Genomic DNA, 24,327 nt, shown 5'->3' on the forward strand with positions numbered 1-24,327 from the left:
ACTTTTTGGTACTTTTTCGTTCATCAAAAGGTACAAAAGGCTTTAAACACATCATGGTGAAGGGTATATAAGATTCGGCACAGCCGAATATAGAACTCTTACTTGTTTTTATTTGTGCTTATCATTTTGAAGTTTTTATTTAACTAAAAATTACAAATAAATATTTAAAAAATTTCTGCGGTTACTGTCGCAAATAGTCTGTATGTAAGTGTAAAAATTGCAGTAAATATTGTTTGAGTTGTAATACATAAATATTTTGAATTTAAAAATAGCCAAACCTCCTGTTATAGTAATTCAGATGAAAATTTTAAATCATGTTTTATTGTTGTTGGTGTTCTTTGTAAAAATTTCTTATCAACTTTTTGTTTAGTTTTTTTTTTTATCAGTGCTACAGAATTTGTATTGTATTAGTTTATTTTATGTTTTTAATTGTGTGTTGGTTATTTATTGTTATTTTGCCATGTTTGTAAATGTGGGGATATAGCTCAGTGGTAGAGCATTCGACTGCAGATCGAGAGGTCCCCGGTTCAAACCCGGGTGTCCCCTGTTCAGAATTTTTTCTTTAATTTTTTTTAAATATATTTTGTTAAAATTGTCTTAAAAGTAACGGCCACAAAGTTTTAAATGTTAATAACTGGATATATTTTTGAAATGAATTATAGGAATAATTCAATATTTAAGCAATTTAAAAATTGGGAGATAGTTTGAAAGTTTAAAATGTTTTTATATTAATATGTCTCTGTATATATTGTTTTTTCCAATTTTGAAACGGATCGGCGCATCTGAATGCTACGTACTTAATGTTTGTAAAGTTTCCGTTGAATGTAATTATAGCTTCTTTATCATTCATTCGATTAAAGTCGAATATTCTATATCATAATAGATTTAAAAGTTTTAGTTTTAATTTCTTAATATCCGTTCAGATTTTAAAATTACATAACAAATTTCAACAATTTAACAGAGCGGGGACAACATTGTTTTTAAAATTTGGTATGACGTTTGAAGTTCCTATCTATTGGCTTATATATAAAAGTTTTATCTCGGTAATATCTTATTCCTTTCTTAAGATATCATTACCTGAATCGTGTGTAATAACAAAAATAAAGTATGATATAAAATAATCAAATAATAACGTAGCTCAAAACCTTAATTTGAGTAGCGATATCTGATCTGATGATGATTTTAAGGACAGATTGATTTTAACAAACATACAGAGAGGATTTAGAATATATATTTGAGATAACAAACGGAATTATATCCTTCACTAAAATTAAGAATATAAAAACAATATTCGAAATTGTTTTTTTAGTGCAACTAAATTGATTGGTTACAATAACAAAAACCATAAGAACACTAACTGATAACTAAATAATTAATAAATATTTTATAAAAAATTCTGAACAGGGGACACCCGGGTTTGAACCGGGGACCTCTCGATCTGCAGTCGAATGCTCTACCACTGAGCTATATCCCCATATTTGCAAGAGAAATAAAAATCATATAAGAAATAAATCCCACAATATTATCAAGAATAACGCATGCTCAGAACATAACATTCGCATTTGACAATATACCAAAAAAATCTTTATAAAAATAACACCCCCACAAACTTAAAAGCTATAAAGATTTATTTTTTGAGCAAAAATAAATACTTTTATGGTTTAGACACTTACTAAATATGTAGTGAAAATTATGGTTTGTTGCAATAAAGAACTTTTGCTATAAATTTCTTTTTTAAGATATAAAAATAATAACGTTACTTAACTACTTAGTGATAAATCACTACGATTTTTTTGTGATTTCTTTTTCAATTATCTTATTTACCAAACATTGATCATTCCCAATAACTATAGTTATTTGTGCTAAATATAAAATACACACTAGACTTTAGTATACACATGTGATTTAATACTTAATCAATTAGAAAAAAAAATAAATATATAATATAATAATCACACCGGAATACCATGACATTTTAATGAAGGCTACTTCTATGACTGTTGTTTATGTTTTATTTATTTTTACTTATTGTTAAGATTACATATTATTTTTTTTAAATATTTGGGTTTAATAAATAAAAAAAATTAGAAAATGTTCTAAAGAGGCGTTGAAAGAGATGTTATTATATTTTAGTTCTGTAATGCCGTGATACACGGTTGTCAGATCTTACAACGTTGTCAGTAAAATGTTTAGAAAATGTTTAACAATCGTTTGAACTTACAATTTTTCTTCTGCAACCTTATCAGAAAAGACATTACTGAAGATATTGAAAGACAAAATTTGTAAGTTTCTTACTCCCAACAGTGTAAGATCTAACATCCGTGTATACATAGTATAATAAAATTTTAAATGGGGCAAGTACTTACCACAAACGCTGACCACCAAGTAATGAGAAAGGTGGTCAGTGTGAATCGTTTGAAAAAGCATGTACACCACTTTCTTAGCTTCGCAATGAAAATGGCTAGTGAATAAGTTAGTATTTATATAACACATTATTACGAGAGTACTTCTATGTAATCACGATGGTATGTATATGGAAGTTATAGAATAGTATGTCATAATGTAAGTGAATATAACTACATATTTTTCCAGAGTATTTAGTTGTTGTGTTTTTTGCAATATAAATACATAATATAGAATTTGAAATCATTTTGATTTTTCTCTGTAACAACATCATAGGTAGAGAATTTATTAGAATTTTTTTTGAATTCATATACATCCGAAAATCGTTTAAAAATAAGGACTGTGTTTTTTTACTTCGTGAGAAGAATATAAGTTTGTCATACCTACGAATTATATGTATATACATCCCAGTAAAATATTTTCAAATTTTGGCAATGAGTATTGTAGGTAATGTACTTATTTCATATATTACTTGGTAATAAGTTGTCGTTATCAATAACATAAATTTTTTTTGAATATAATTTGTAGTCAATTGTCTATAGCGTATGTCTAATAAGGAATTAGTTTATGTTTCTAACAGTAGTCGATTTTGGTATTTCTTTCCAGAAATGTTGATATTTATATTTGCGTGGAATCCATTCCAGATAGAATGATAAAATTACTTTTTAATGGAGCATGGAGTAAGAGAATTGACTAGCAATCATAAAAAATAACTGTAAAACCATTTTTAAATCCGAAAAGTCGGGTAAGCTGATTTGTAATCAGTTATTTTTTGATCATCGTCGAACAAAAATAACTAGTTATTCGCCCGAAAAGTAACTACTCATACTTTTCTCCAATATTACTTGCCTACTTACCGGGTAAGTAAAGATTTTGCTGGGATATTATGAATCCTTACTGAGTAAAAGTAAAACAATCGGCCTGAAATTCGATTCACTTTGTCCGTCCATGTTAGTCTTGTAATTTATCATCATTCAATTCAAATTTGGTACATGATCTTATATTATGCTAAAAACGAGGCCTATTGGTTTCCAATATTGTTTTACCTAGCTCCCCTATAATCATGTTTAATATACTCGTATTTCGACAAAAAATAGTACATTCAATGATCCCTTCAGAAAATGAGTTAATAAAGTGATAAATACTTTTATGAGGATCGTTTCATATTCATGTTAAAATTATTTTGACTTTATACACATTTATCGGATATGTTTTCCTATATAGGTATTATATAGCCAATTTCCTTAAAATGCTTTGACTATTTTCTTAAATTAAACACACGATTTTGACCAAAACTCGTTCTAGTTTGGCTTTGAGATCAAGAATTATTTTTCGAAATTGTCACTTTCAGAACTGGTTGTAAGGAAGCGTTATAGATTCGACAATTGTACATTGAAACGTTTCTGAAACAAGTTTTTTTAATCTATGATTTTTGTTTGAATTTGACAACCTCGGAACAAGTTTTTAGAGAACGTTTACAAAAAAAAAATATTTTTTTTATCGTTTTTGTTTGAAATTATTAAGATTGGGACCAATTTTGAGAATTTTTTATTATTGCACCAATTTTACATAAAAACTTTTTCTTCGAACTAGTATAGTAGCAATATATAAAAAGTTTCAATGGACTAGTTCCTTGAAAACTATTTAGAGTTATTTAAGAAACAGAGCAATATTCCGAGGAATAGGTTCCAGAAGTAATGGTGGCACCAGTAGTTCCAAGGTTGTTGTTCAAGAATCGGAAGTGGTTCTGTTTGCACTCGATTTAGAACTATTTGTTTTTAAAACAAGTTCTAAAATTTTTCCAATTTTTTAAATTATATATTTTTTGATAACTAAAGTTCTAATTACTATAGTTTCTATTTGAAATATTGACAAGAAAATACCACTTATCGGTGGCATTTTATATAGCACCCGATAACGATAGACTCAAGTAGCTTTTTGAAGTATTGGGTGTGTTTATATTATTTAATGATTTTTGATTAGAAACTTGATTTTTGTTTGTTTGACGTTATTTAATAACTATTTTGTTTTTAATTATTTACTTTTTTTTTTGCTATTTTTAGTTACATATGGTCATCGTTTCGGTTACTCTGAACCAAATCAAAGACGTTGGGCTCGTCATCATGGCCACTGTGCGGGTAAAACACAATCACCCATAGCAGTACATTCTAGCAAGGTAATTTTATGTTTTCATTAAAGATGTTTGATTTCAAGAATTGTTAACTATATTTGATACATTTTTGAATAAAAAAAAATGTTTAAAAAAATTCAAAAAATATTATTTTTAATTAACAGACCATTCCTCTTCATATGCCTGCAGTGGATATGATTGGTTATCATAATGTGTTGCCTCATCCTTTGAAAATGATTAACAATGGTCACACCGGTAAGATGATTTAAAATTTTATTAAAATGCTTAAACCTCAGCACTGCAAATCTAACAAAATTATTGCACAAAAGTTCAGTTATCTAGAAATTGTTTGAATTTTTTTGAAACTGGTTTAAGGATTATTTTAATCAAATGATTGATGGAAAATAGACTATAAATATATTCCTTCAACATTGTGTGTGTATACTTCTCTCTATGTGAACAATATTTGTTTACTTTCATTAAACTTAAATTTGGAAAATTTACTCTTCTCTCATTGCAGGTTTTTCAAATTATACTGGTACTATTATAACATTTAACTATCATTCATACTTTCCAATAGCCATTTGCTTTCCTTTAATGCCAAATACTCGTATCATTTTAATTCTTATTTATGAAACAACTATGAAAAGAAACTTTAAACGTATTTTAAGTCAACACACATTCATACATCTCTAACAGTTTCTTTCAAAATTTGTTTATCAATTTTCTTTCGCTCCAGACCAATCAACTTATCTAATAATCTGATTTTTTTGAGGATTTTTCCTATTTTCTTCCATTTAAAATTTATCTACATAACGACGACTAACTAACTGTGCAGTGCAACAGCATCACTTTTGTTTAAGAGATTTTTTGTACCTAGTTTTTTTTTGCTTAAAAATTTTACCTTTTCTTACATCAATCATAACGTTTTTGTTTGACACACCTGTGTGATTTTTTTCGTAAAAATTTTTTTCTCTCTTTCTTACAGTATCAATTGCCATACCAAAACTAGCTGATGTGGCAAAGGATAATGGTGAATTTATGCCATATATACGCGGCGCCAAGTTGCCGGGCGAATTTGAAGTTGAAGGCATTCACTTCCATTGGGGTGATAAAAATAATCGTGGTGCCGAACATGTTGTCAATGATATACGTTATACTATGGAAATGCATATTGTACATCGCAATAAGAAATATGCCTCATTGACAAAAGCTTTGGATTATGCTGATGGTGCTGCTGTATTGGGTTTCTTTTTCAATGTGAGTATGAATATATACACATATAAGTATGTATGTATTTAGATAGATTTAGGTAGATCAATCCCACTATTTACATCTGTATTTTCCGAGCTCTAAGACTGTTGGAAGCTCGATAGGGCTTGCATTGAAAAATGGCAATATACCTTTACATGCATAGCTTAATTAATATTACATATATAGTATTAGGATAAATTTTAAAAATAATATTTTGTTGTAAAATATAATCATATCTATTAGATCGGTTCGTGAACGAACCCTCTTCTGAATATCACCCTGATATTAAAATTAATATAAATATTTACTTATGTTTGCCAATGTATAGTGTATAGTCTATAGTCTAGTTTTAAGTCTAGTCTATAGTCTAGTTTATAGTCTAGTTTTAAGTCTAGTTTATAGTCTAGTTTTAAGTCTAGTCTATAGTCTATTTTTAATTCTAGTCTATAGTCTAGTCTATAGTCTAGTCTATAGTCTAGTCTATAGTCTAGTCTATAGTCTAGTCTATAGTCTAGTCTATAGTCTAGTCTATAGTCTAGTCTATAGTCTAGTCTATAGTCTAGTCTATAGTCTAGTCTATAGTCTAGTCTATAGTCTAGTCTATAGTCTAGTCTATAGTCTAGTCTATAGTCTAGTCTATAGTCTAGTCTATAGTCTAGTCTATAGTCTAGTCTATAGTCTAGTCTATAGTCTAGTCTATAGTCTAGTCTATAGTCTAGTCTATAGTCTAGTCTATAGTCTAGTCTATAGTCTAGTCTATAGTCTAGTCTATAGTCTAGTCTATAGTCTAGTCTATAGTCTAGTCTATAGTCTAGTCTATAGTCTAGTCTATAGTCTAGTCTATAGTCTAGTCTATAGTCTAGTCTATAGTCTAGTCTATAGTCTAGTCTATAGTCTAGTCTATAGTCTAGTCTATAGTCTAGTCTATAGTCTAGTCTATAGTCTAGTCTATAGTCTAGTCTATAGTCTAGTCTATAGTCTAGTCTATAGTCTAGTCTATAGTCTAGTCTATAGTCTATAGTCTAGTCTATAGTCTAGTCTATAGTCTAGTCTATAGTCTAGTCTATAGTCTAGTCTATAGTCTAGTCTATAGTCTAGTCTATAGTCTAGTCTATAGTCTAGTCTATAGTCTAGTCTATAGTCTAGTCTATAGTCTAGTCTATAGTCTAGTCTATAGTCTAGTCTATAGTCTAGTCTATAGTCTAGTCTATAGTCTAGTCTATAGTCTAGTCTATAGTCTAGTCTATAGTCTAGTCTATAGTCTAGTCTATAGTCTAGTCTATAGTCTAGTCTATAGTCTAGTCTATAGTCTAGTCTATAGTCTAGTCTATAGTCTAGTCTATAGTCTAGTCTATAGTCTAGTCTATAGTCTAGTCTATAGTCTAGTCTCTAGTCTATAGTCTAGTCTATAGTCTAGTCTATAGTCTAGTCTACAGTCTAGTCTATAGTCTAGTCTATAGTCTAGTCTATAGTCTAGTCTATAGTCTAGTCTATAGTCTAGTCTATAGTCTAGTCTATAGTCTAGTCTATATTCTAGTCTATAGTCTAGTCTATAGTCTAGTCTATAGTCTAGTCTATAGTCTAGTCTATAGTCTAGTCTATAGTCTAGTCTATAGTCTAGTCTATAGTCTAGTCTATAGTCTAGTCTATAGTCTAGTCTATAGTCTAGTCTATAGTCTAGTCTATAGTCTAGTCTATAGTCTAGTCTATAGTCTAGTCTATAGTCTAGTCTATAGTCTAGTCTATAGTCTAGTCTATAGTCTAGTCTATAGTCTAGTCTATAGTCTAGTCTATAGTCTAGTCTATAGTCTAGTCTATAGTCTAGTCTATAGTCTAGTCTATAGTCTAGTCTATAGTCTAGTCTATAGTCTAGTCTATAGTCTAGTCTATAGTCTAGTCTATAGTCTAGTCTACAGTCTAGTCTATAGTCTAGTCTACAGTCTAGTCTATAGTCTAGTCTATAGTCTATAGTCTAGTCTATAGTCTATAGTCTAGTCTATAGTCTAGTCTATAGTCTAGTCTATAGTCTAGTCTATAGTCTAGTCTATAGTCTAGTCTATAGTCTAGTCTATAGTCTAGTCTATAGTCTAGTCTATAGTCTAGTCTATAGTCTAGTCTATAGTCTAGTCTATAGTCTAGTCTATAGTCTAGTCTATAGTCTAGTCTATAGTCTAGTCTATAGTCTAGTCTATAGTCTAGTCTTTAGTCTAGTCTATAGTCTAGTCTATAGTCAAGTCTAGTCTATAATCAAGTCTATAGACTAGATTCGGTTGTGGATGGTTATATAAAAAGGGTGTTTTATGCCATGACTGTAATCAGAGGCTCAAGTGTAATTTTGTAATTTATAAATTATTTCTTATTTCCTATAACAATTTAAATATATTTGATTTTTAGTTGGATGAAGATGAGGGCCAAGGACTTTTCACAATATGTCGTCATTTACACTTGATACCGGAAGCCAATAATGAAGTTGCTTTGAATGTTACTTTCTCTTTATCATCTTTAATACGTGGTGTCGATATTGATAAATTCTATACATACAAAGGTAAGTTGTTGTTAAAAAGGAAGTAAAATTATATTGTTTACAAGCAATCAACAAGAAAAAATTGATTTATACATTTAAAATCGTACTAAAAGTTTATAATTTTTTTTTTGGAAAACAATTTATTGTATATTCAATAAATTTCTATATTATTTAATATTAGCGTAGAGCAAATAATTTCCTAACACCTACCGAAAATTTGTATTTAATTCATACTATTCATTAGTCTAATAAAATTTTGCTAAACAAATATTTGTTTGTTTAATTCACACCTTTTTACGTAAACATTTTGTCAAATGATAAAAAAAATGTGGAAACTTTTTTTAGCACAATAATTTGTAGTTAATTATTTGAAAAAATTTCGTGATTGATCGATAAGTGTCAATGTACGTACACCTTTATATAAATATCTAGAGGTCTTTTAAAAGAGATAACAATAAAAGACAGTAGTTAAATAATATGTTTACGTAGAATAAATAATGATAATCTTTAAAAACCACAATTAATAAATATTTTTATTTAAAGGTTCTTTGACCACACCACCCTGTTCGGAGGCCGTTACCTGGGTTTTATATCCAGATCCCATACCCATTTCGCCCAAACAAGTAAATTATAAAAACAAATAATTTTAATTAGATTAATAACTACATTTCTATATATAATCTTTAGATCTCACGTTTCCGTCAATTATCCGACAATCAAGAAGGAGCTTTAGTCGATAACTACCGTCAACTGCAACCCTTGGGCAATCGTCGTGTTTTCATGCGCAATGGCAATACTCAACACACTCAAATCGCTAGATTGTTATCGGAAGTAGATTACAAGAAATGGGATTGGTTCCATTGATTTATTTATTTAAAAACATAAATTGAAAATATTGCAATTATAACATTATTTGTGTTGTTTGTAAAATAATTCATTTTAAGTTAATTAAGTTTTCTTTTTCCTTATGTCGTCTCTCTTTCTCTCTTTGCCTCTGACTGTAAGAAATGTACTTAATTTTAAGTTTTCCTAGAAATAGAAAACTAACAAAGTAATTTATAATAATATTAATTATTTATGCATTTATTTAATAGTTTTTGTCAATATTTACAATTGTTAAATATTTAATTTAGTTTTGCCGATATTTCGATTTTGTGAAATGTTATTTTTGAATAAAACTTAATAATGCATAATTTTTAATCGTGAATTGTTATTATCCATTTTTAACTACAAACAAAGCTTATTATTAGAGAATATTGGTTCCATAACCGATATTTCGATTTACATAATCAATATACATAATTTTGAATGTATGTTAAAATAAATATTTTAAAAATTTACAATTGATTTGTTTGTCCGCTGAGATTTATGAGAATACTTTATTTCCTTTTAGAAAAAAAAAAATAAAAATTAATTTAATATCACTTATTCACTAATATTAACAATTATCTTATAAATATCTCTCATTGCTTACTACCATAAAACTTCGCAGGACTAGGTATATCTTCGATCATAAAATTAGCTGGTATTATTGAAAATACCGGATGTAAAATATCGAATAGTACTCTTTCAACCGTTTCATTAATAAGTGGTCTCAGCGCCTCAAAGAATTCTTTCCAATTCTTATTAAACGATTCATTAGTGCTACGTTCGATTTCTTTATTGTTGCCACCAAATAGATCATCGAATTGTGTACGAAGTTTTGATATTTCCAGATCTACTTTAATGCTGGTAATGTTGTAAAAGGTAAAACCACCTTTTTCAATAAGATGTGTCTTTGTGCGCATAATAATATTCATGTCATCTGGGGGGTGGGAGTGAAAAATTGTTAAAGTTTTTTTATTTGTAAAAAATACCAGACAAGAAAAATTCAGTAGTAGAAAACTTTTTTTTGATATCGAAGAAAACTAAAGAATACGCGTTTTCGTTAGTTTTTCTAGCTTATAAATTTTTCGCGGACCCACATACATATTTTGATATCTTATTATAGTCTATAGTCTAGTCTATAGTCTAGTCTATAGTCTAGTCTATAGTATAGTCTATAGTCTAGTCTATAGTCTAGTCTATAGTCTAGTCTATAGTCTAGTCTACAGTCTAGTCTATAGTCTAGTCTATAGTCTAGTCTATAGTCTAGTCTACAGTCTAGTCTATAGTCTAGTCTACAGTCTAGTCTACAGTCTAATCTATAGTCTAGTCTATAGTCTAGTCTATAGTCTAGTTTATAGTCTAGTCTATAGTTTAAAATGTAGTATATATTCTAGTTTAGCGAAAATTCATTTTAGTACTTTCAGTTCTAATAAATGTTCTTTTGGTTAGTTATACTTAGTGCTATTTTCAAGTTTAAATTTTCCATGCCTGTTTCATATGACAACATAACGTAAACTTACCAATTTCAATAACGAAATGTCCTTCGCCATTTAAAGGCAAAAGCAACACACGACCATCCATTTTATAATGGCCTTCTAGTTTGAATTTGGGTATGAAAATTTTGGTCAACCAACTGAAATCTTTTTTGCTCACTCTGTTTAGATATAATAACAATATTTTGAAACGGTCTCTGTTTCCCTAATATTTCTTTATTATTTATTATACTATCTACTTACTTGCTTTCCTTTATAACCAAACCTTTAATTCCTGTAGCTGTTAAATCGCTTAGATCAGCTCTCAGTGAAGCAGCTTCTGTATTATCCTGTTTAAAATTAATTTCTTTTAATTTTATAGGATCAATTGAACCAATAATTTCATTTATTTCTGGAACACCTGCAAAGTTTATTTTTTGTTATGACAGCACAATTAGTAATAAAACTATTATCTGTTACCCTTTCCTAGCTGTGTTAATAATCTCTGGGTATTTTCAGTTGAACATTCTGTAAACCCGGGCTGATAAATTTTACATGGTTTTAAGTAGGAGGCTGGAATTTTATTGAAATTTGTTTTTATTAAATCTCCATAAAAACAGTATTGTATATGTAAATCATTGATCCTTAAATTCTTTATTTATAGAAAAATTTCGTTAAATTCGCTTTTAGATAATTGTTCACTTTTAACTTTATAGAATCAATGCAAAACCTTTAGTATTTTTACATATAACTAGACAAAGGAAAGCCACCTTTATTTTAGCTTATTGGGAACATTCTCAAAATTTTGCTTTCAATTAAAATTTAGCAAAATTTTCATAATCAAACATTTATTTACAATGTACTTATAATTCACAAACACACTTACGTTGTTCTTTAAAATATTCAATACTTGTTGAACTATTTACAAAACTCAAAAAATACACCAGACCCAATAGTCTTAAATGCCAAATATTGAAACGCAAAAGGTTAAATGACTGCATTATTAAGTTATTTATTTCACTTTTTTGGATTCTTAAAATATTTAAAATGTGCGTGTTATTTTGCTTTGCCAAAAACTTATTTTTCAATATTTTCAAATTACAACCGATGCGCTGCGCAAGCGCTTATAAATTTCCACTAATGCGTTTGACAATAAGTAATTGTTTAATGTTTTTTATTATATATATTTTTTTGTAATGTTCGCGTTTAGTTTTGTAAACAGTTAAAGTTCAACTGTTTAATACTTTTGAGGCGAATAGCATTTTTATAAAATTGAGTCAAGTTAACGACGACAAGTTGTTGAATTTTGAAATATAATAAGTTTTTATATATTTTTCAAACTCCCCATACATTCTCGTACTAAGTAGATGTTTTATAGGGTATTCCAGTGATCAAACTGTTTAATCGAATAATTAAAAGCTGTCATGTTTTAAATAATGTATAAACTGATTCATATTTTCCAATTGATCGAATAAATTAAACTTTTTGGACAAAAAATCTATTGTATAATTCAAATAAAATCCAAGTGGGGTGAAATAAGCTTTGTAATATGTTAATTATCAAATTAATTAGTTCGCTCAAATAATTATTTGTCGAATAAAACGATTGTAATTAAAAACGTTATAATGGAATACCCTTATATTTTATAAATAATTCAAGTTCTTATTTACGCCAAGTGTATTTGTTGTTGTTTTTGTTATCGTTGTAGTTTCATTTGATGCACTAATGTATTAGTTAGTTGCTAGAACTATTTGTTTTATTTTATTACTACAAATCAGTTATTTATTTAAAAAAATTTTCCAGAATATTATGTTCTTGGTAATACGATTACTTGTTTCTATACTCGGTTGTGTGATTAATCGGCCACTGGAAAACTTAAGAACTAACTAACTAACTAACTAACTAACTAACTAACTAACTAACTAACTAACTAACTAACTAACTAACTAACTAACTAACTAAGTAACTAACTAACTAACTAAATAAATAACTTACTAACTAACTATCTAACTAACTAACTAACTAACTAACTAACTAACTAACTAACTAACTAACTAACTAACTAACTAACTAACTAACTAACTAACTAAATAACTAACTAAATAACTAACTAAATAACTAACTAAATAACTAAATAACTAACTAACTAACTGACTAACTAACTAACTAACTAACTAACTAACTAACTAACTAACTAACTAACTAACTAACTAACTAACTAAATAACTAACTAACTAACTAATTAACTAATTAACTAACTAACTAACTAACTAACTAACTAACTAACTCGGCATATGGTAAGCCCAAGTTCATTTTCATCTTCAGCTTGGCATCCCTGTCCTTAACGTTTTGCACACGATTACAGATTGACTGCACATGAATCGCGAGAAGCTCGTCCCGTGGGCGAGCAAAAATTTTTGTTGATATTTTGCCACATAGAACGATCATATGATATTCAATTAAAGCTTGTGTCTTAAGTCTTTTGTTTTTCTTAACGAAATGGATAAAATAACATTCTATATTTTTACGATTAATCGTTTCTTACTCAAATCACAATTTGTTCATAACCATCTTATAGAAAGTCAACATATATATAAATAAATCATTTTTAATTATTCTCGATCATAAAAACACCTCATCACCTACAGTGGAAGGAAAATTGTATATTAAATTGTCTACATACAAAATTATACGTTGGAATTTTACAACCTGTCTACTGGTATAATTTTCTTATTTTTTTCTTATATTAATTAAAAGTAATATCAGTTAGACTAGACTAAATCAATAAACCCTATATTTATTATAATATCTCAAATACTTTCCTGTTAAATAACTATTCATTTAAAGCTATAGATCAAAGATCTTTTGATAAAACATATGGACTATTAAAGTAAATATTAAAAAAATGAAAGTTGATGTTTTAAGGTAGTAATTATAAATAATTGTTAAACTTATGTTAAAGGGTATATTTTTCTTTATTAGTAATTAAAAATATTGCAGAAAATATTAATGAGAATGGCAAATAATTGTTATCAAATGTTTATTAATATTATGATTGCAGATGTTGTGAAAATGTATAATATTTTTTTTTAAATATGATCATGTGGTGAAATCTTGGACCTCTTCTCTTATATAACAACAAAATTAACTTACCAATAATCCTTAAATGTTGTTCATTATTACTTTTATTTTTAAATTTCTCTCAGTGTTGTTGATGCCTCCTAATTGTTTACGACTGAATGATTCACTTTAGTAGTCATATTGTAGAAAACAAACATTTGCTCGAAATGTCAAGAATTTTATGTTTATAATTTTATAACAAATAAAAAAAAAAACAGTTAATCTCAGCAATTTTCATTTAAAAAAAAAATGCGGCGGAAAAATTGTTTATAATTTTTTTGTTAATAAAGTGTAAACAAGTTTTTTTAATAGCAAAATACAAATAATTAAATTTAATTGACTTTTACCTATTGAGGTCTACTAAACTGTTTTATTTAAGGTATTTATTCCAGTGTTAATACTTAAAACAATAAGTAAATGTTAAATAGAAAAAAGTAAAATGTTAATTAACTTGTACTACAGCAACAACAAAAAAAGTTCCTTGATTAAGTTTATTTACATTAAAGTTCTTTTACATTACCAGTTTTATTTAACTATATATATTATTATAACTTTTACAGCAGAACTAATAATAAAAGTTACAAATGAGATTTGAAAATGTATGTATTTATTTAAATAGTATTTTTTAACTTTTTGGTAAAATTTTAAAAATTTGTTTCTGTTTTATTTTTTTGTTTAAAGTTTTCTAAGTTAACAGATTTTCAGGCATTCGATTAAGCGTGACTTGTTTGGTGCCTTTTACGTGATTTTATTTATATGAATAATTTGTTTAATAATAAGAAACAAATTATTTGTAATTTAATAATAGCATCCCAACAGAAACATTACTTTTTAACAACTACTACATACAGTCTGAATTATTGAGAAGGAATTCGGTAATGACTTGCTAATAATATATTATGTAAGTACTTACTTATTAGCCTTGATATATTGTTTTCAAACATTGTTTTCAATAATATTTGTTTGTGAAAGCTTATAATACACACAGAAGTAGTATTCTAGTAGGCAATTATTTATCTCAGATCCAAAACTACTTTCTTTACTCTATTACAGACAATCATAGTAAGTACTTAACTAACTGGCTATTTGTAAGCGTGTGTTGTAAGCACCTGCTATAAATTAAAATTATGAAGGAACTTAGTGTAACTATTTCGTTCTTCAAATGGTACATACATGGTCCTGTTTTTGCCTAAATTTTATCGTGAATATGAATCTGAAAGTACAACTCTGATATTCCATAAAATCATTTTAATATTAAATAGTTTAAGATGATGATGGTGGCACCTCTTTTGCATTTCGGTAATGTAGGGTACTGATGTTTCCAATAAAATTTAAAGCTTTAGCTTAACCAGTTGGTTTATTTTAAAAAATTGTCTACGTTAATTGGATCACAACTTTGAAATCAAAATACACAATATATTATAAGTAAGTCATTACTAGACTACTTTTATGTAATGCAGACAAAATGCAGAGGGCATTAAAAAGTAACTTGTTCAGTATGTACAAGTCATTACTATTATTTGCCTAAGTACTCAGCAATAAACCTGTAATAACTTGTATGCACTTAAAAAACCACTTATTTTTCAAATGAGTAACACATAATGTTTGTATTACAATGAAGTTCTCTTATAATGGCTTACATATAAACACATACACACAATAAAATAACTAAGCAGTTGTAGTATTCTGTGTAAAGATTTTTTTGTGCATAAAACAAAACAATTGCTTACTCCATATTTGTAAGTATTTATTTAAGTAGTTATTTGTAAGTTGAAACTACTCGAGTTGAAATGCAAATAAAAAAGTAATGTAAAGTAGTGAAAATATAGGAAAAAAACATCAGTAATATCAATTTTGGGGCGACACTAATGTACACACATATATACAATAACTAGTATTTGTTATTAAATAAAATAATAATAAAAAGAACCCTAACCTACATATTTGACTGCAATGCATGTTGATTGCAACCTTCAAACCTACTTTCAAACATCGTAAGATTAAAGTGAACATCTTGATTATTGATAATGAAATAATTTAAACACATTGATTTTTAACTGAAAACTTGTTTAGAGTATTAAGTACATTTTTGTTTTATATATATCAGCCAATATCTTCAGTGTCAAGAATATGTTTAATTCTATGTATATAAACATTACTTAAACAAGTTCTTAAACATGTTTTGTTTAGAAACACAATAAATTATTAATTTCATTTAATTGTAGTTTTATAAAAGAGATGCATATGTTTATTTAAATTGAAAATTATTATTTAATAAAAATGTCTGTTTAAAGTGCATATAAAATTTTCTAATTTCTTGCATTTTTCTTAAAGTATTGTTTGACTTAATGCTGCTTGCATTTTAGCACAAACGTGTCACTGTAAGCTGTGGGTTCGTTAATCTTTTCAATGGCAATACAGAAAAAAAGAGGTCAAACGCATTTCAAAAAAAAAAAAATTCTTGAATGAAAATTGGCGTGATTTGAAGTTGCTAAACCAATTATTTATGAATATCTATTATTTATTTATAGTTGCTATGCTAATAGTTACTTAGAATAAGCGTTTTGGAAAAAAATATGAAAACTTGAATATATAAATAAAATTAAAGATAAATTAATATAAATAGTGAGGATATTTTTTGTATTTTATTTGAAGTAAAACGCATTAATAAATTAATAATTAGTTAAAACTTAACAATTACAATTTTTTAATTTATAAAAAAATAATTTTAAATCATTTATTTACTTATTAATACAAGTATACATTTTAGCTGAGGAGAATTTTAACTTCATTAATCATTATTATTTAATTAACTTCCAATTTGCAATTACTTATTTAAGTGGTTATTTGTAAGGGAGCGTCGTAAGTACTTATCTCCAGTATCATACCGGTTCCAAATTGTGGGTAAAAATGCGAATAAATAGGTAGTGAAAAGCAGTTTTTTAGCTTTTGCACTCATATCTCCCCATGTGTAAGAACTAATTAAAGTGGTTATTTATAAGCGAGCATTGGAAGTACATTAAGACATTTACTTACAAGTAATTATGCAACTCATAACTTTAAAATGTAACTCATTACTTCTAAATAAACAAGTAAGAAATTACTAATACTTAAGCCATTTATTGTTGATTAAAATTGTGACATTTATGTAAAATTTTGGACATTTAGGTTTCGATGGTTCAGTTGTATGGGGGCTTTGTGAAATAATGGACCGAACTTAAACATTTGCAATAGGCCTCGCCCTGGGACAATAGAATATCATGTACCAAATGAATAATCTTCAAAGTGTAGTTTGATTACAAGGTTTACATGGACAGACGGACGGAAATAGCTAAATCAATTCAGAACGATTTTGAGCCGATTGGTATACTTTAAGGTGGGTATGGGACCAGTACTAATGTACGTTACAAACATCAGCACAAACCCAATATACCCTACTCACTAAAGCGTTGTAGGGTATACAAATTATGGAAAAGGGAACTAGTTTAAAACTGTGTATTGTTCTCTAAAAATCTGTTAAATAAAAGACAAGAAATGGACAAGATCGGTTTAACATTTCATACCAAATTGTATGAATATCGGTCTTTATAGACCATACACCCTATATAAGACTTTATTTGTAGCTCTATTCCGAAAATCACCCTGACTGCATAATAACATAATGTTGACAGTATATAGGGAAATATTCCGAATTTTACTTAATCTTTAAGATATTTAGTTTGATGGTGGGTATACAAGATTCGGAATGGCCAAATATAATACTTTTATTTGTGTTTTTTTAGTTTTTTATTTTTATATAATACCTATTGCCAAATTTGATTTAAAAACTACTTAATATCTTATTCTATAAACTATTAACGATTATTAACCTCTATGTTCGGCAGCACTGGGTATATCTTCAATAAAATAATTAGCTGGGATATAACCATAGGCCTTAGCTAAACGATCTTTCATGACAGCCTCTACCGAACCTGTTATAGCTGGTCGTAAAACTTCAAAAAAGTCACGCCAATTTTCATTAAACACAGCATTGGTACTTTCTTCCAAAACCTCTTGGCCATTGAAAAGATTATCGAAACGTACACGGAAGCCACCAACCTCCAAAATATCTAGCTTTAATTTATCGATATCGGAAAATGTGTAACCATGTTCGTCACGTAGTCTCAATTGTATGTTGAGTAACATGGTGAAATTTTCTATGAGAACATAATGGGCGATTTTGGATTAGTAAATAAAGAATAAATAATTTTTCTTTAATTTTGTGTTAAATTTCTTAACTAGCTTTAACTCACCAACTTCAAAGAAAGCTTTGCCATTGCCATTTATAGCCAAGTTAATAATACGTCCTTTAAGTTTGTAATCCGAGTCAAAACGTAATTTTGGTACAAAAAGTTTAATTTTTGAAAACAAAGTATTCGGATTAAAACTGCAAATAAAAGTTTACTTTTAGATAAAAAAATCAATTTTTTATAAAAAAAAAAAAACAAAACATACTGGGCATCCATAACTACTATGCCACTAACTCCCGTTATAATCATATTTTTTAAATCAGCATTTATAGCCAACGGATTGTTGTCATCTTGAGCAATAACAATACGCTTCACATATAAAGGATCAAAGGAACCAGCTTCCTTAAACCCAGGTATACCTTAAATTATTGCAATTTAAAATGTTATTCAAATTAAAAAAACAAAATGATAATTGTATTAAAACTTTACCATCTTTCCACTCATGAAAAATTACTTGAAAGTTACGACCAAAACATTTGCTGAAATTTTCATCCTGCAACTGACAGGGTATTAAAATATCGGCTGAAAGGAGAGACGAAACAAATTGTATTTCTTCTTTATTATTCTTTTATTCTGAATACTAACGTTTCTCTTCTAAATATTTTCCAGCCCTAACGTTGCACACTGCTGTTACTGCCAGGACAGTAAATATTATAAATAAAACTTTCATTTTGTCTATATTGTTTGTTTTATGTTTTTGCAGCTATCCAAATGAAATTATCCTTTTTTCGAATTTTTGTGTGGGTTTGTAGTTGACGCAGTGACACGACCTTCTATTGTTTGTTGCAGTTGTAATACTGAACTCATTTCATTGTTTTTATCTTAAATTATTTTGTTTTACTTTCATAACTGCATCTTATAAATACATAAGTAACAACAAAAAAATAATAATTATGAGAAATTGTTTATTATAATTTCAATAAAAAAAATAATTATTTTGTTTTATGTTTAAGTTCTCAACAAAACTTGTTTTCTAGTGTGTCTTCTTGTTTTAGATTTTTTGGGTAAAGAATTTAATGTTTTTTGCTTTCTATTTCGGCATGTCACAGTAGACTACACTATAGATTAGACTATAGACTAGACCATAGTCTATATACTAGACTACAGTCTAGACTATAGACTAGACCAAAGTCTAGACTATAGACTAGACCATATTCTAGACATAGTTAATTTGGGCACCGTAACATTACGTTTGGTTCATCCCACTAGACCATAGTCTAGACTATAGACTAGACTATAGACTAGACTATAGACTAGACTATAGACTAGACTATAGACTAGACTATAGACTAGACTATAGACTAGACTATAGACTAGACTATAGACTAGACTATAGACTAGACTATAGACTAGACTATAGACTAGACTATAGACTAGACTATAGACTAGACTATAGACTAGACTATAGACTAGACTATAGACTAGTCTATAGACCAGACTATAGACTAGATTGTAGACCAGACTATAGACTAGACTATAGACCAGACTACAGACTAGACTGTAAGTCATAAATATTTCTCTTCTCGTCATAGAACTCCATAACAAAAATAATCGAATAATTGTTTACAATTTCTCGGAGCTGTTTTTATTCATTCTTTTCTAAACGTTTTTCCAACACAAAAACTTTAACCACTGTGCTCAGCAGCAGTTGGTAGATCTTCGATGAAATAACTTATAGGTACATAACCTAATGACTTCTTTAGGTAATCCTTTATAATCTCTTGAACAGCTTCTGTTACAGCGGGTCTTAAAATTTCATAAAAATCTCGCCAATTCTCATTTATAAGAGCATTTGTACTATCCTTTAAGTCTCTTTGACCATTGAAAAGATTATCAAAATGTGCACGAACACCACCTATATCTGTAATACTCATATTTAATTTTTCGACATCTGCGAATGTGAAATCATGTTCGTCACGCAACTTAAGTTGTACGTTAAGGATCATGCCCAAATTTTCTGTTAAATATTAAGAAGAGTAATTTTAGAATTATCACCAAATTGAAGATTATAAAACCTTTAAATTTTCTGAAACTTACCAATTTCAAACAAGCCCTTTCCATGGCTTTTTAAAACTAAATTTAATATTTGTCCATTAATCTTGTAATCGAAAGTAAACTGTAATTTTGGCACTAATAATTTAGCATGTAAAACTAACGCTTTTTCATCGAAACTGAAAAAAATATCGAAAAAATTTCTTTAACACATTTAAATACTTGGTGAATGTCTAAAAAACGAACCTGATTTCTTGAACGGTTATATTACTAGCGCCAGTTATCACCACATTAGAAAGATCAACATTTAATGCCACAGGATTTTTGGGGTCTTGAGAAAACAAAATATGTTTAACATATATGGGATCAAAGGAACCAGCAGCCTTATAACCAGGAATTCCTATAATTTGGAGTCCAATAAGAAATTACTATTTTTTATCATATTTTGTTAAAAACATTACCAGACTTCCACTCGCGAAACATCGCTTGAAAGTTTTTGCTAAAACATTTGTCAAAATCTGGATCTTTTAAATGACAGGGTGTTAAAAAATTGGCTGTAAGTAAGAAATATTAAATTAATTTATTGTTTTGTTTTAGTTTTATATTTTTATATATAATTTGAATATTGCTTTGTTCTAACGTTTGTTTGACAAAAATTTTGCTGCATTAGCTGCGGAAACTGCAACAGCTGTTGTTATGGCCAGGATGGTAAGGATTTTAAGTGTCACATTCATTATGTAAATATTTCTGTTTTATTGTTTTCCTTTTTTATAGTTTTAAATGCTGTTACTGCTGGAAATATATTGTTTTATTTTTAGAAAAAATGTTTGTGTGGATCAGAGGCTGGCTCAGTGACGCACCTTCTATGCTTGCTCCAACTGAAATACTGAAGTCATTTTATTGTTTTTGACTTTAATACTTTGTATTAATTTTATAACTATATTATTCTATATTCTATTATATTATATTATACTATATAAAACATGAAATCAGGTAGTATAGTTATACGGTATACACTGTCCCTATTGTACCCTACAACTATTATACAATTTCGCTTTTACACAGTATAGGTTGTTAGTTCTTATACTAACAACCATACTATTTATAGTGGTGCAGTGAAAAGATATATTTATTAGAGAAAGAGCACTATATTTAGATTAGATTTCAGTTAGATTTTAATTATGCTTCTTTAGTAATCTTGTTTTTCCAGTATATTTTTAATTTAGAATCTTTTAATATTTAAATTAGTTATTGGATAGTATTTCTGTGCAGAGTAAAGAAGAATTATTTGTATTTAGAATTAAATTCAAAGATTAGAGTTTTAGATCTTGAACATACAAATAAACATGTCGTCTATAACACATCCAAATGTTGGTCGTAAAACCACAACTCGAGCTTGCACTACCTACCCTGACACTACAAACTACCCTACCGCCTTTCAATTCTTTCTTATTTAAAAACAAGTAAGAGTGCTATATTCGGCTGTGCCGAATCTTATATACCCTTCACCATAGTGTATTTTAAACATCTTTTATAAATTTTAAATTTTTTCCCGACTACATTATTATTACATCAAAAGCTAAACAAAAAGAACAACAACAACGCTAAACGAAATAAAAAACAAAATACACAAGACATCTAAACAAACATAACGAAAAACACAGCTGAATAAAACCAAATACATCTACACACACACGTGTACATCTTTTTCTAATATACAGTGTTGTTGTTGGTTTTTTAACAAAGCATGAAAAAATATGACATTTTTTGATGAAATTTTCAGAGGTTGTCTCGGATTTTTGCTCATATCTCCGTTATTTACCGAACGATTTTGCTGATTTTAAATAGCGATCTTCTCGAAAGCATGTCTAATGGAATTATTGAAGATTCGGATCTCGTCGATATCTGGGGTCCTCTAAAAACTGATTTCAACAGACAGACGGACATGGCTTAATCGACTCCGCTATCTATAAGGATCCAAAATATATATACTTTATAGGATCGGAAAATTATATTATAGAAATTACAAACGGAATGACAAACTTATATATAACCTTCTCACGAAGGTGAAGGGTATAACAACAAAATTTGTCTATATTCCATTAGTTAGATAGTTAGTTAGTTAGTTAGTTAGTTAGTTAGTTAGTTAGTTAGCTAGTTGAATAGATAGATAGTTAGATAGATTGATAGATTCTATGTAATACAAAAGGTAATGAAAAGTATATGTACACTTATTACAAGTCATTACCTTGTTTACTTTGATAGTTAAGACTACAATGCAAACTGTGATCACCCTTTCAGTTAATAAATACAAATTTCAGATATAATGCATAATAATTAATTAAACTTTTATTATACATTTTTAATATTTTTGAGATGAAATTAATGAATCAAATGAACTCCTTTAAAATTAACCTTGAGTACGGTTAAAAGTTTTAAATATGTGTTAAATCTAATAAGAAAGTTTGATAGAATAAGGCAAGATGTTAAATAGATGTTATCTTCTTTGAATTAATAGCTATTAATCAGCATTACTGAATTGTCTATAAATTATTTTCATTTCATAAGTTTGATAACCTGTAATTAATATTACTTTACGAAAATTATCATTTTTATTATAATATTTTTATTTTTTATTCTTAAAATATTTATTCACTACATTACAATCGTTAACCATTATACTGAGCAGCACTTGGTATATCAGCAATGAAATAATTGCCGGGCACATAACTGAATACCTTTGATAGACGATCTTTCATAATCTCTTGAATGGATGTAGTTATGGCAGGTTTTTCAATTTGATAAAATTCACGCCAATTCTCATTGAAAACACCATTTATACTGTCCTCTAAATCTTTTTGGCCATTAAAAAGATTATCGAAATAAACATGGAAGCCGCCAACATCTTTAATATCCATGTGTAATTTTTCTATATCGGTAAAGGTGAAACCATGATCGTCACGTAGTTTAACTTGTAGTTTAAGAACCATTACGAAATTTTCTAGAAAATAGATAAAACCAAAAGTTTTATTAAGATTATTAAATATTATTCTAATAATAATTTCAGTTTTAAGATTTTAAAGATCTGCCAACTTGCAATTCTTATTAGTTTTAGCCGCAACTTACCAACTTCCATGAAAGCCTTGCCATTGCTTTTTAAAGGTAAATTTAAAATACGTCCATTAAGTTTATAATCGAAATCAAGACGTAATTTTGGTGCCAATATTTTGGCATAATAACTCAATGTTTTTATATCGAATCTGTAATATAATAAAAAAACGTACAAACAAAACTATTGAAACAATAGTATTTTAAAAACCCACTTGATTTCTTGAACTTTCATTTTACTGGCACCAGTTATTACCACATTCGAAAGATCAGCATTTAAGGCCAATTGATTATTGGGATCTTGTGAAATAATAATACGTTTTACATAGAGCGGATCAAATGAACCTGCCGCCTTGAGACCGGGTACACCTGTAAATTGAATTAAATGTTAAAGTTTTGAAAGTAAAAGTGACTTGATTACTTAAACATTACCATCCTTCCACTCGGTATATAGCACTTGAAAATTTTTGGCAAAACAATTGTTAAAGTTTGGATCCTGCAGATAACAGGGTATCAAATAGTCGGCTGTTTGAACAAACAAAATAATAATTATCAAGTATTTGTCCTTAGATTCTTTTTCTATACTTACGTTTATTTGCCAAAAATGAAGCTGCATTAGAAACGGCAACAGCTGTTGCTATCACCAGGATGCCAAAGATTTGATATAAAATTTTCATTATCTATTTAGATATTTTATTATTTTTCCTTTTTATAGCTTTCTATATAGACAGCCGCTGTGTATGACTTCTGTTGTTTACTCCTGTTGGAAGACTAAATTTATATAATTGATTTTATCTTAAATATTATGTGTTACATTTTGCATTTTAATAATAAACAATTATTGATTTGAAAAATTTTGTTTATTAAAATTTCCATTAATTTATATTATTGTTTTATTTGAACTTATCAATAAACTTGTTTTTCTAGTATTTTTTGAAATTGCAATATTTGTGATAAAGAATTAAATTTTTATTTATTATTTAGGGTTTTAAACTTTTTTTATAATTATGATTAAATAATAACTCCACGTAACTTACATATTTTTAGCAATAGCTAATTTGTCAAGCTTCCACCTTCGAATTCAGATTGAACTTAAAAATTTATAAATATAGTTATCGAAATGAAATTACGAAACCGTTTAATAAGTAGATGAGTACAATCCGATAT

The 24,327-nt window shown here is 28.0% G+C and overlaps 5 protein-coding genes and 2 non-coding genes across 7 annotated transcripts in view; 2 read left to right on the forward strand and 5 right to left on the reverse strand.

Moving 5' to 3' along the window:
- Positions 1 to 9,425, forward strand: part of LOC111689569 (carbonic anhydrase 2) — a 10,170-nt gene extending 745 nt beyond the window's left edge. The window contains exons 2-7 of the mRNA XM_023452041.2: positions 4,467 to 4,579; positions 4,699 to 4,789; positions 5,523 to 5,794; positions 8,183 to 8,333; positions 8,856 to 8,935; positions 9,000 to 9,425. Of these exons, the coding sequence (XP_023307809.2) occupies positions 4,467 to 4,579; positions 4,699 to 4,789; positions 5,523 to 5,794; positions 8,183 to 8,333; positions 8,856 to 8,935; positions 9,000 to 9,176 (884 nt within the window). The 3' untranslated portion in view covers positions 9,177 to 9,425. The remainder of the gene's footprint in view (positions 1 to 4,466; positions 4,580 to 4,698; positions 4,790 to 5,522; positions 5,795 to 8,182; positions 8,334 to 8,855; positions 8,936 to 8,999) is intronic.
- Positions 475 to 546, forward strand: Trnac-gca. Its single transcript has one exon. It is a non-coding gene; the product is annotated as a tRNA-Cys (tRNA).
- Trnac-gca lies at positions 1,403 to 1,474 on the reverse strand. Its single transcript has one exon. It is a non-coding gene; the product is annotated as a tRNA-Cys (tRNA).
- Positions 9,426 to 9,459: 34 nt separating the features above from the next.
- Positions 9,460 to 11,909, reverse strand: LOC111689428 (protein takeout). The gene is made up of 5 exons (XM_023451902.2): positions 11,538 to 11,909; positions 11,132 to 11,224; positions 10,916 to 11,072; positions 10,700 to 10,833; positions 9,460 to 10,116 (listed from the first exon to the last, which is right to left on the reverse strand). The coding sequence occupies exons 1-5, from the start codon at positions 11,650 to 11,652 to the stop codon at positions 9,776 to 9,778; spliced, it is 840 nt and encodes a 279-aa protein (XP_023307670.2). The 5' UTR covers positions 11,653 to 11,909; the 3' UTR covers positions 9,460 to 9,775.
- Positions 11,910 to 17,489: 5,580 nt separating this feature from the next.
- On the reverse strand, positions 17,490 to 18,837 carry LOC111689483 (circadian clock-controlled protein daywake-like). The gene is made up of 5 exons (XM_023451958.2): positions 18,646 to 18,837; positions 18,490 to 18,582; positions 18,266 to 18,419; positions 18,064 to 18,197; positions 17,490 to 17,967 (listed from the first exon to the last, which is right to left on the reverse strand). The coding sequence occupies exons 1-5, from the start codon at positions 18,728 to 18,730 to the stop codon at positions 17,636 to 17,638; spliced, it is 798 nt and encodes a 265-aa protein (XP_023307726.2). The 5' UTR covers positions 18,731 to 18,837; the 3' UTR covers positions 17,490 to 17,635.
- An 803-nt stretch (positions 18,838 to 19,640) lies between these two features.
- The window catches only part of LOC111689492, a 5,884-nt gene continuing 1,197 nt past the window's right edge, over positions 19,641 to 24,327 (reverse strand). Inside the window, exons 6-14 of the mRNA XM_046950132.1 lie at positions 23,593 to 23,685; positions 23,376 to 23,529; positions 23,179 to 23,312; positions 22,735 to 23,053; positions 20,693 to 20,799; positions 20,514 to 20,606; positions 20,299 to 20,452; positions 20,098 to 20,231; positions 19,641 to 20,017 (exon numbers count right to left, since the gene is read on the reverse strand). Of these exons, the coding sequence (XP_046806088.1) occupies positions 19,686 to 20,017; positions 20,098 to 20,231; positions 20,299 to 20,452; positions 20,514 to 20,606; positions 20,693 to 20,799; positions 22,735 to 23,053; positions 23,179 to 23,312; positions 23,376 to 23,529; positions 23,593 to 23,685 (1,520 nt within the window). The 3' untranslated portion in view covers positions 19,641 to 19,685. The remainder of the gene's footprint in view (positions 20,018 to 20,097; positions 20,232 to 20,298; positions 20,453 to 20,513; positions 20,607 to 20,692; positions 20,800 to 22,734; positions 23,054 to 23,178; positions 23,313 to 23,375; positions 23,530 to 23,592; positions 23,686 to 24,327) is intronic.
- LOC111689633 (circadian clock-controlled protein daywake-like) lies at positions 22,689 to 23,922 on the reverse strand. The gene is made up of 5 exons (XM_023452107.2): positions 23,750 to 23,922; positions 23,593 to 23,685; positions 23,376 to 23,529; positions 23,179 to 23,312; positions 22,689 to 23,053 (listed from the first exon to the last, which is right to left on the reverse strand). Exons 1-5 carry the CDS (start codon positions 23,835 to 23,837, stop codon positions 22,722 to 22,724), a joined length of 801 nt encoding a protein of 266 aa, XP_023307875.2. The 5' UTR covers positions 23,838 to 23,922; the 3' UTR covers positions 22,689 to 22,721.

The sequence above is a fragment of the Lucilia cuprina genome, chromosome 4, assembly GCF_022045245.1.
Source record: "Lucilia cuprina isolate Lc7/37 chromosome 4, ASM2204524v1, whole genome shotgun sequence".
Taxonomy (NCBI): domain Eukaryota; kingdom Metazoa; phylum Arthropoda; class Insecta; order Diptera; family Calliphoridae; genus Lucilia; species Lucilia cuprina.

Bases quoted from the DNA above. Each gene is read 5' to 3' on its own strand.
- LOC111689428 (XM_023451902.2), bottom strand. From the start codon at position 11,652: ATGCAGTCATTTAACCTTTTGCGTTTCAATATTTGGCATTTAAGACTA. The intron at 11,225-11,537 runs GTAAGTGTGTTT...ATAAAATTCCAG, and splicing joins TGAATATTTTAAAGAACAAC to CCTCCTACTTAAAACCATGT. The intron at 10,117-10,699 runs GTAAGTTTACGT...CCCACCCCCCAG, and splicing joins ACATTTCGTTATTGAAATTG to ATGACATGAATATTATTATG.
- LOC111689483 (XM_023451958.2), bottom strand. From the start codon at position 18,730: ATGAAAGTTTTATTTATAATATTTACTGTCCTGGCAGTAACAGCAGTG. The intron at 18,583-18,645 runs GTTAGTATTCAG...CTCTCCTTTCAG, and splicing joins AAAATATTTAGAAGAGAAAC to CCGATATTTTAATACCCTGT. The intron at 18,420-18,489 runs GTAAAGTTTTAA...CAATAATTTAAG, and splicing joins TTTTCATGAGTGGAAAGATG to GTATACCTGGGTTTAAGGAA.
- LOC111689633 (XM_023452107.2), bottom strand. From the start codon at position 23,837: ATGAAAATTTTATATCAAATCTTTGGCATCCTGGTGATAGCAACAGCT. The intron at 23,686-23,749 runs GTAAGTATAGAA...TTGTTCAAACAG, and splicing joins TTCATTTTTGGCAAATAAAC to CCGACTATTTGATACCCTGT. The intron at 23,313-23,375 runs GTGGGTTTTTAA...ATTATATTACAG, and splicing joins ATGAAAGTTCAAGAAATCAA to ATTCGATATAAAAACATTGA.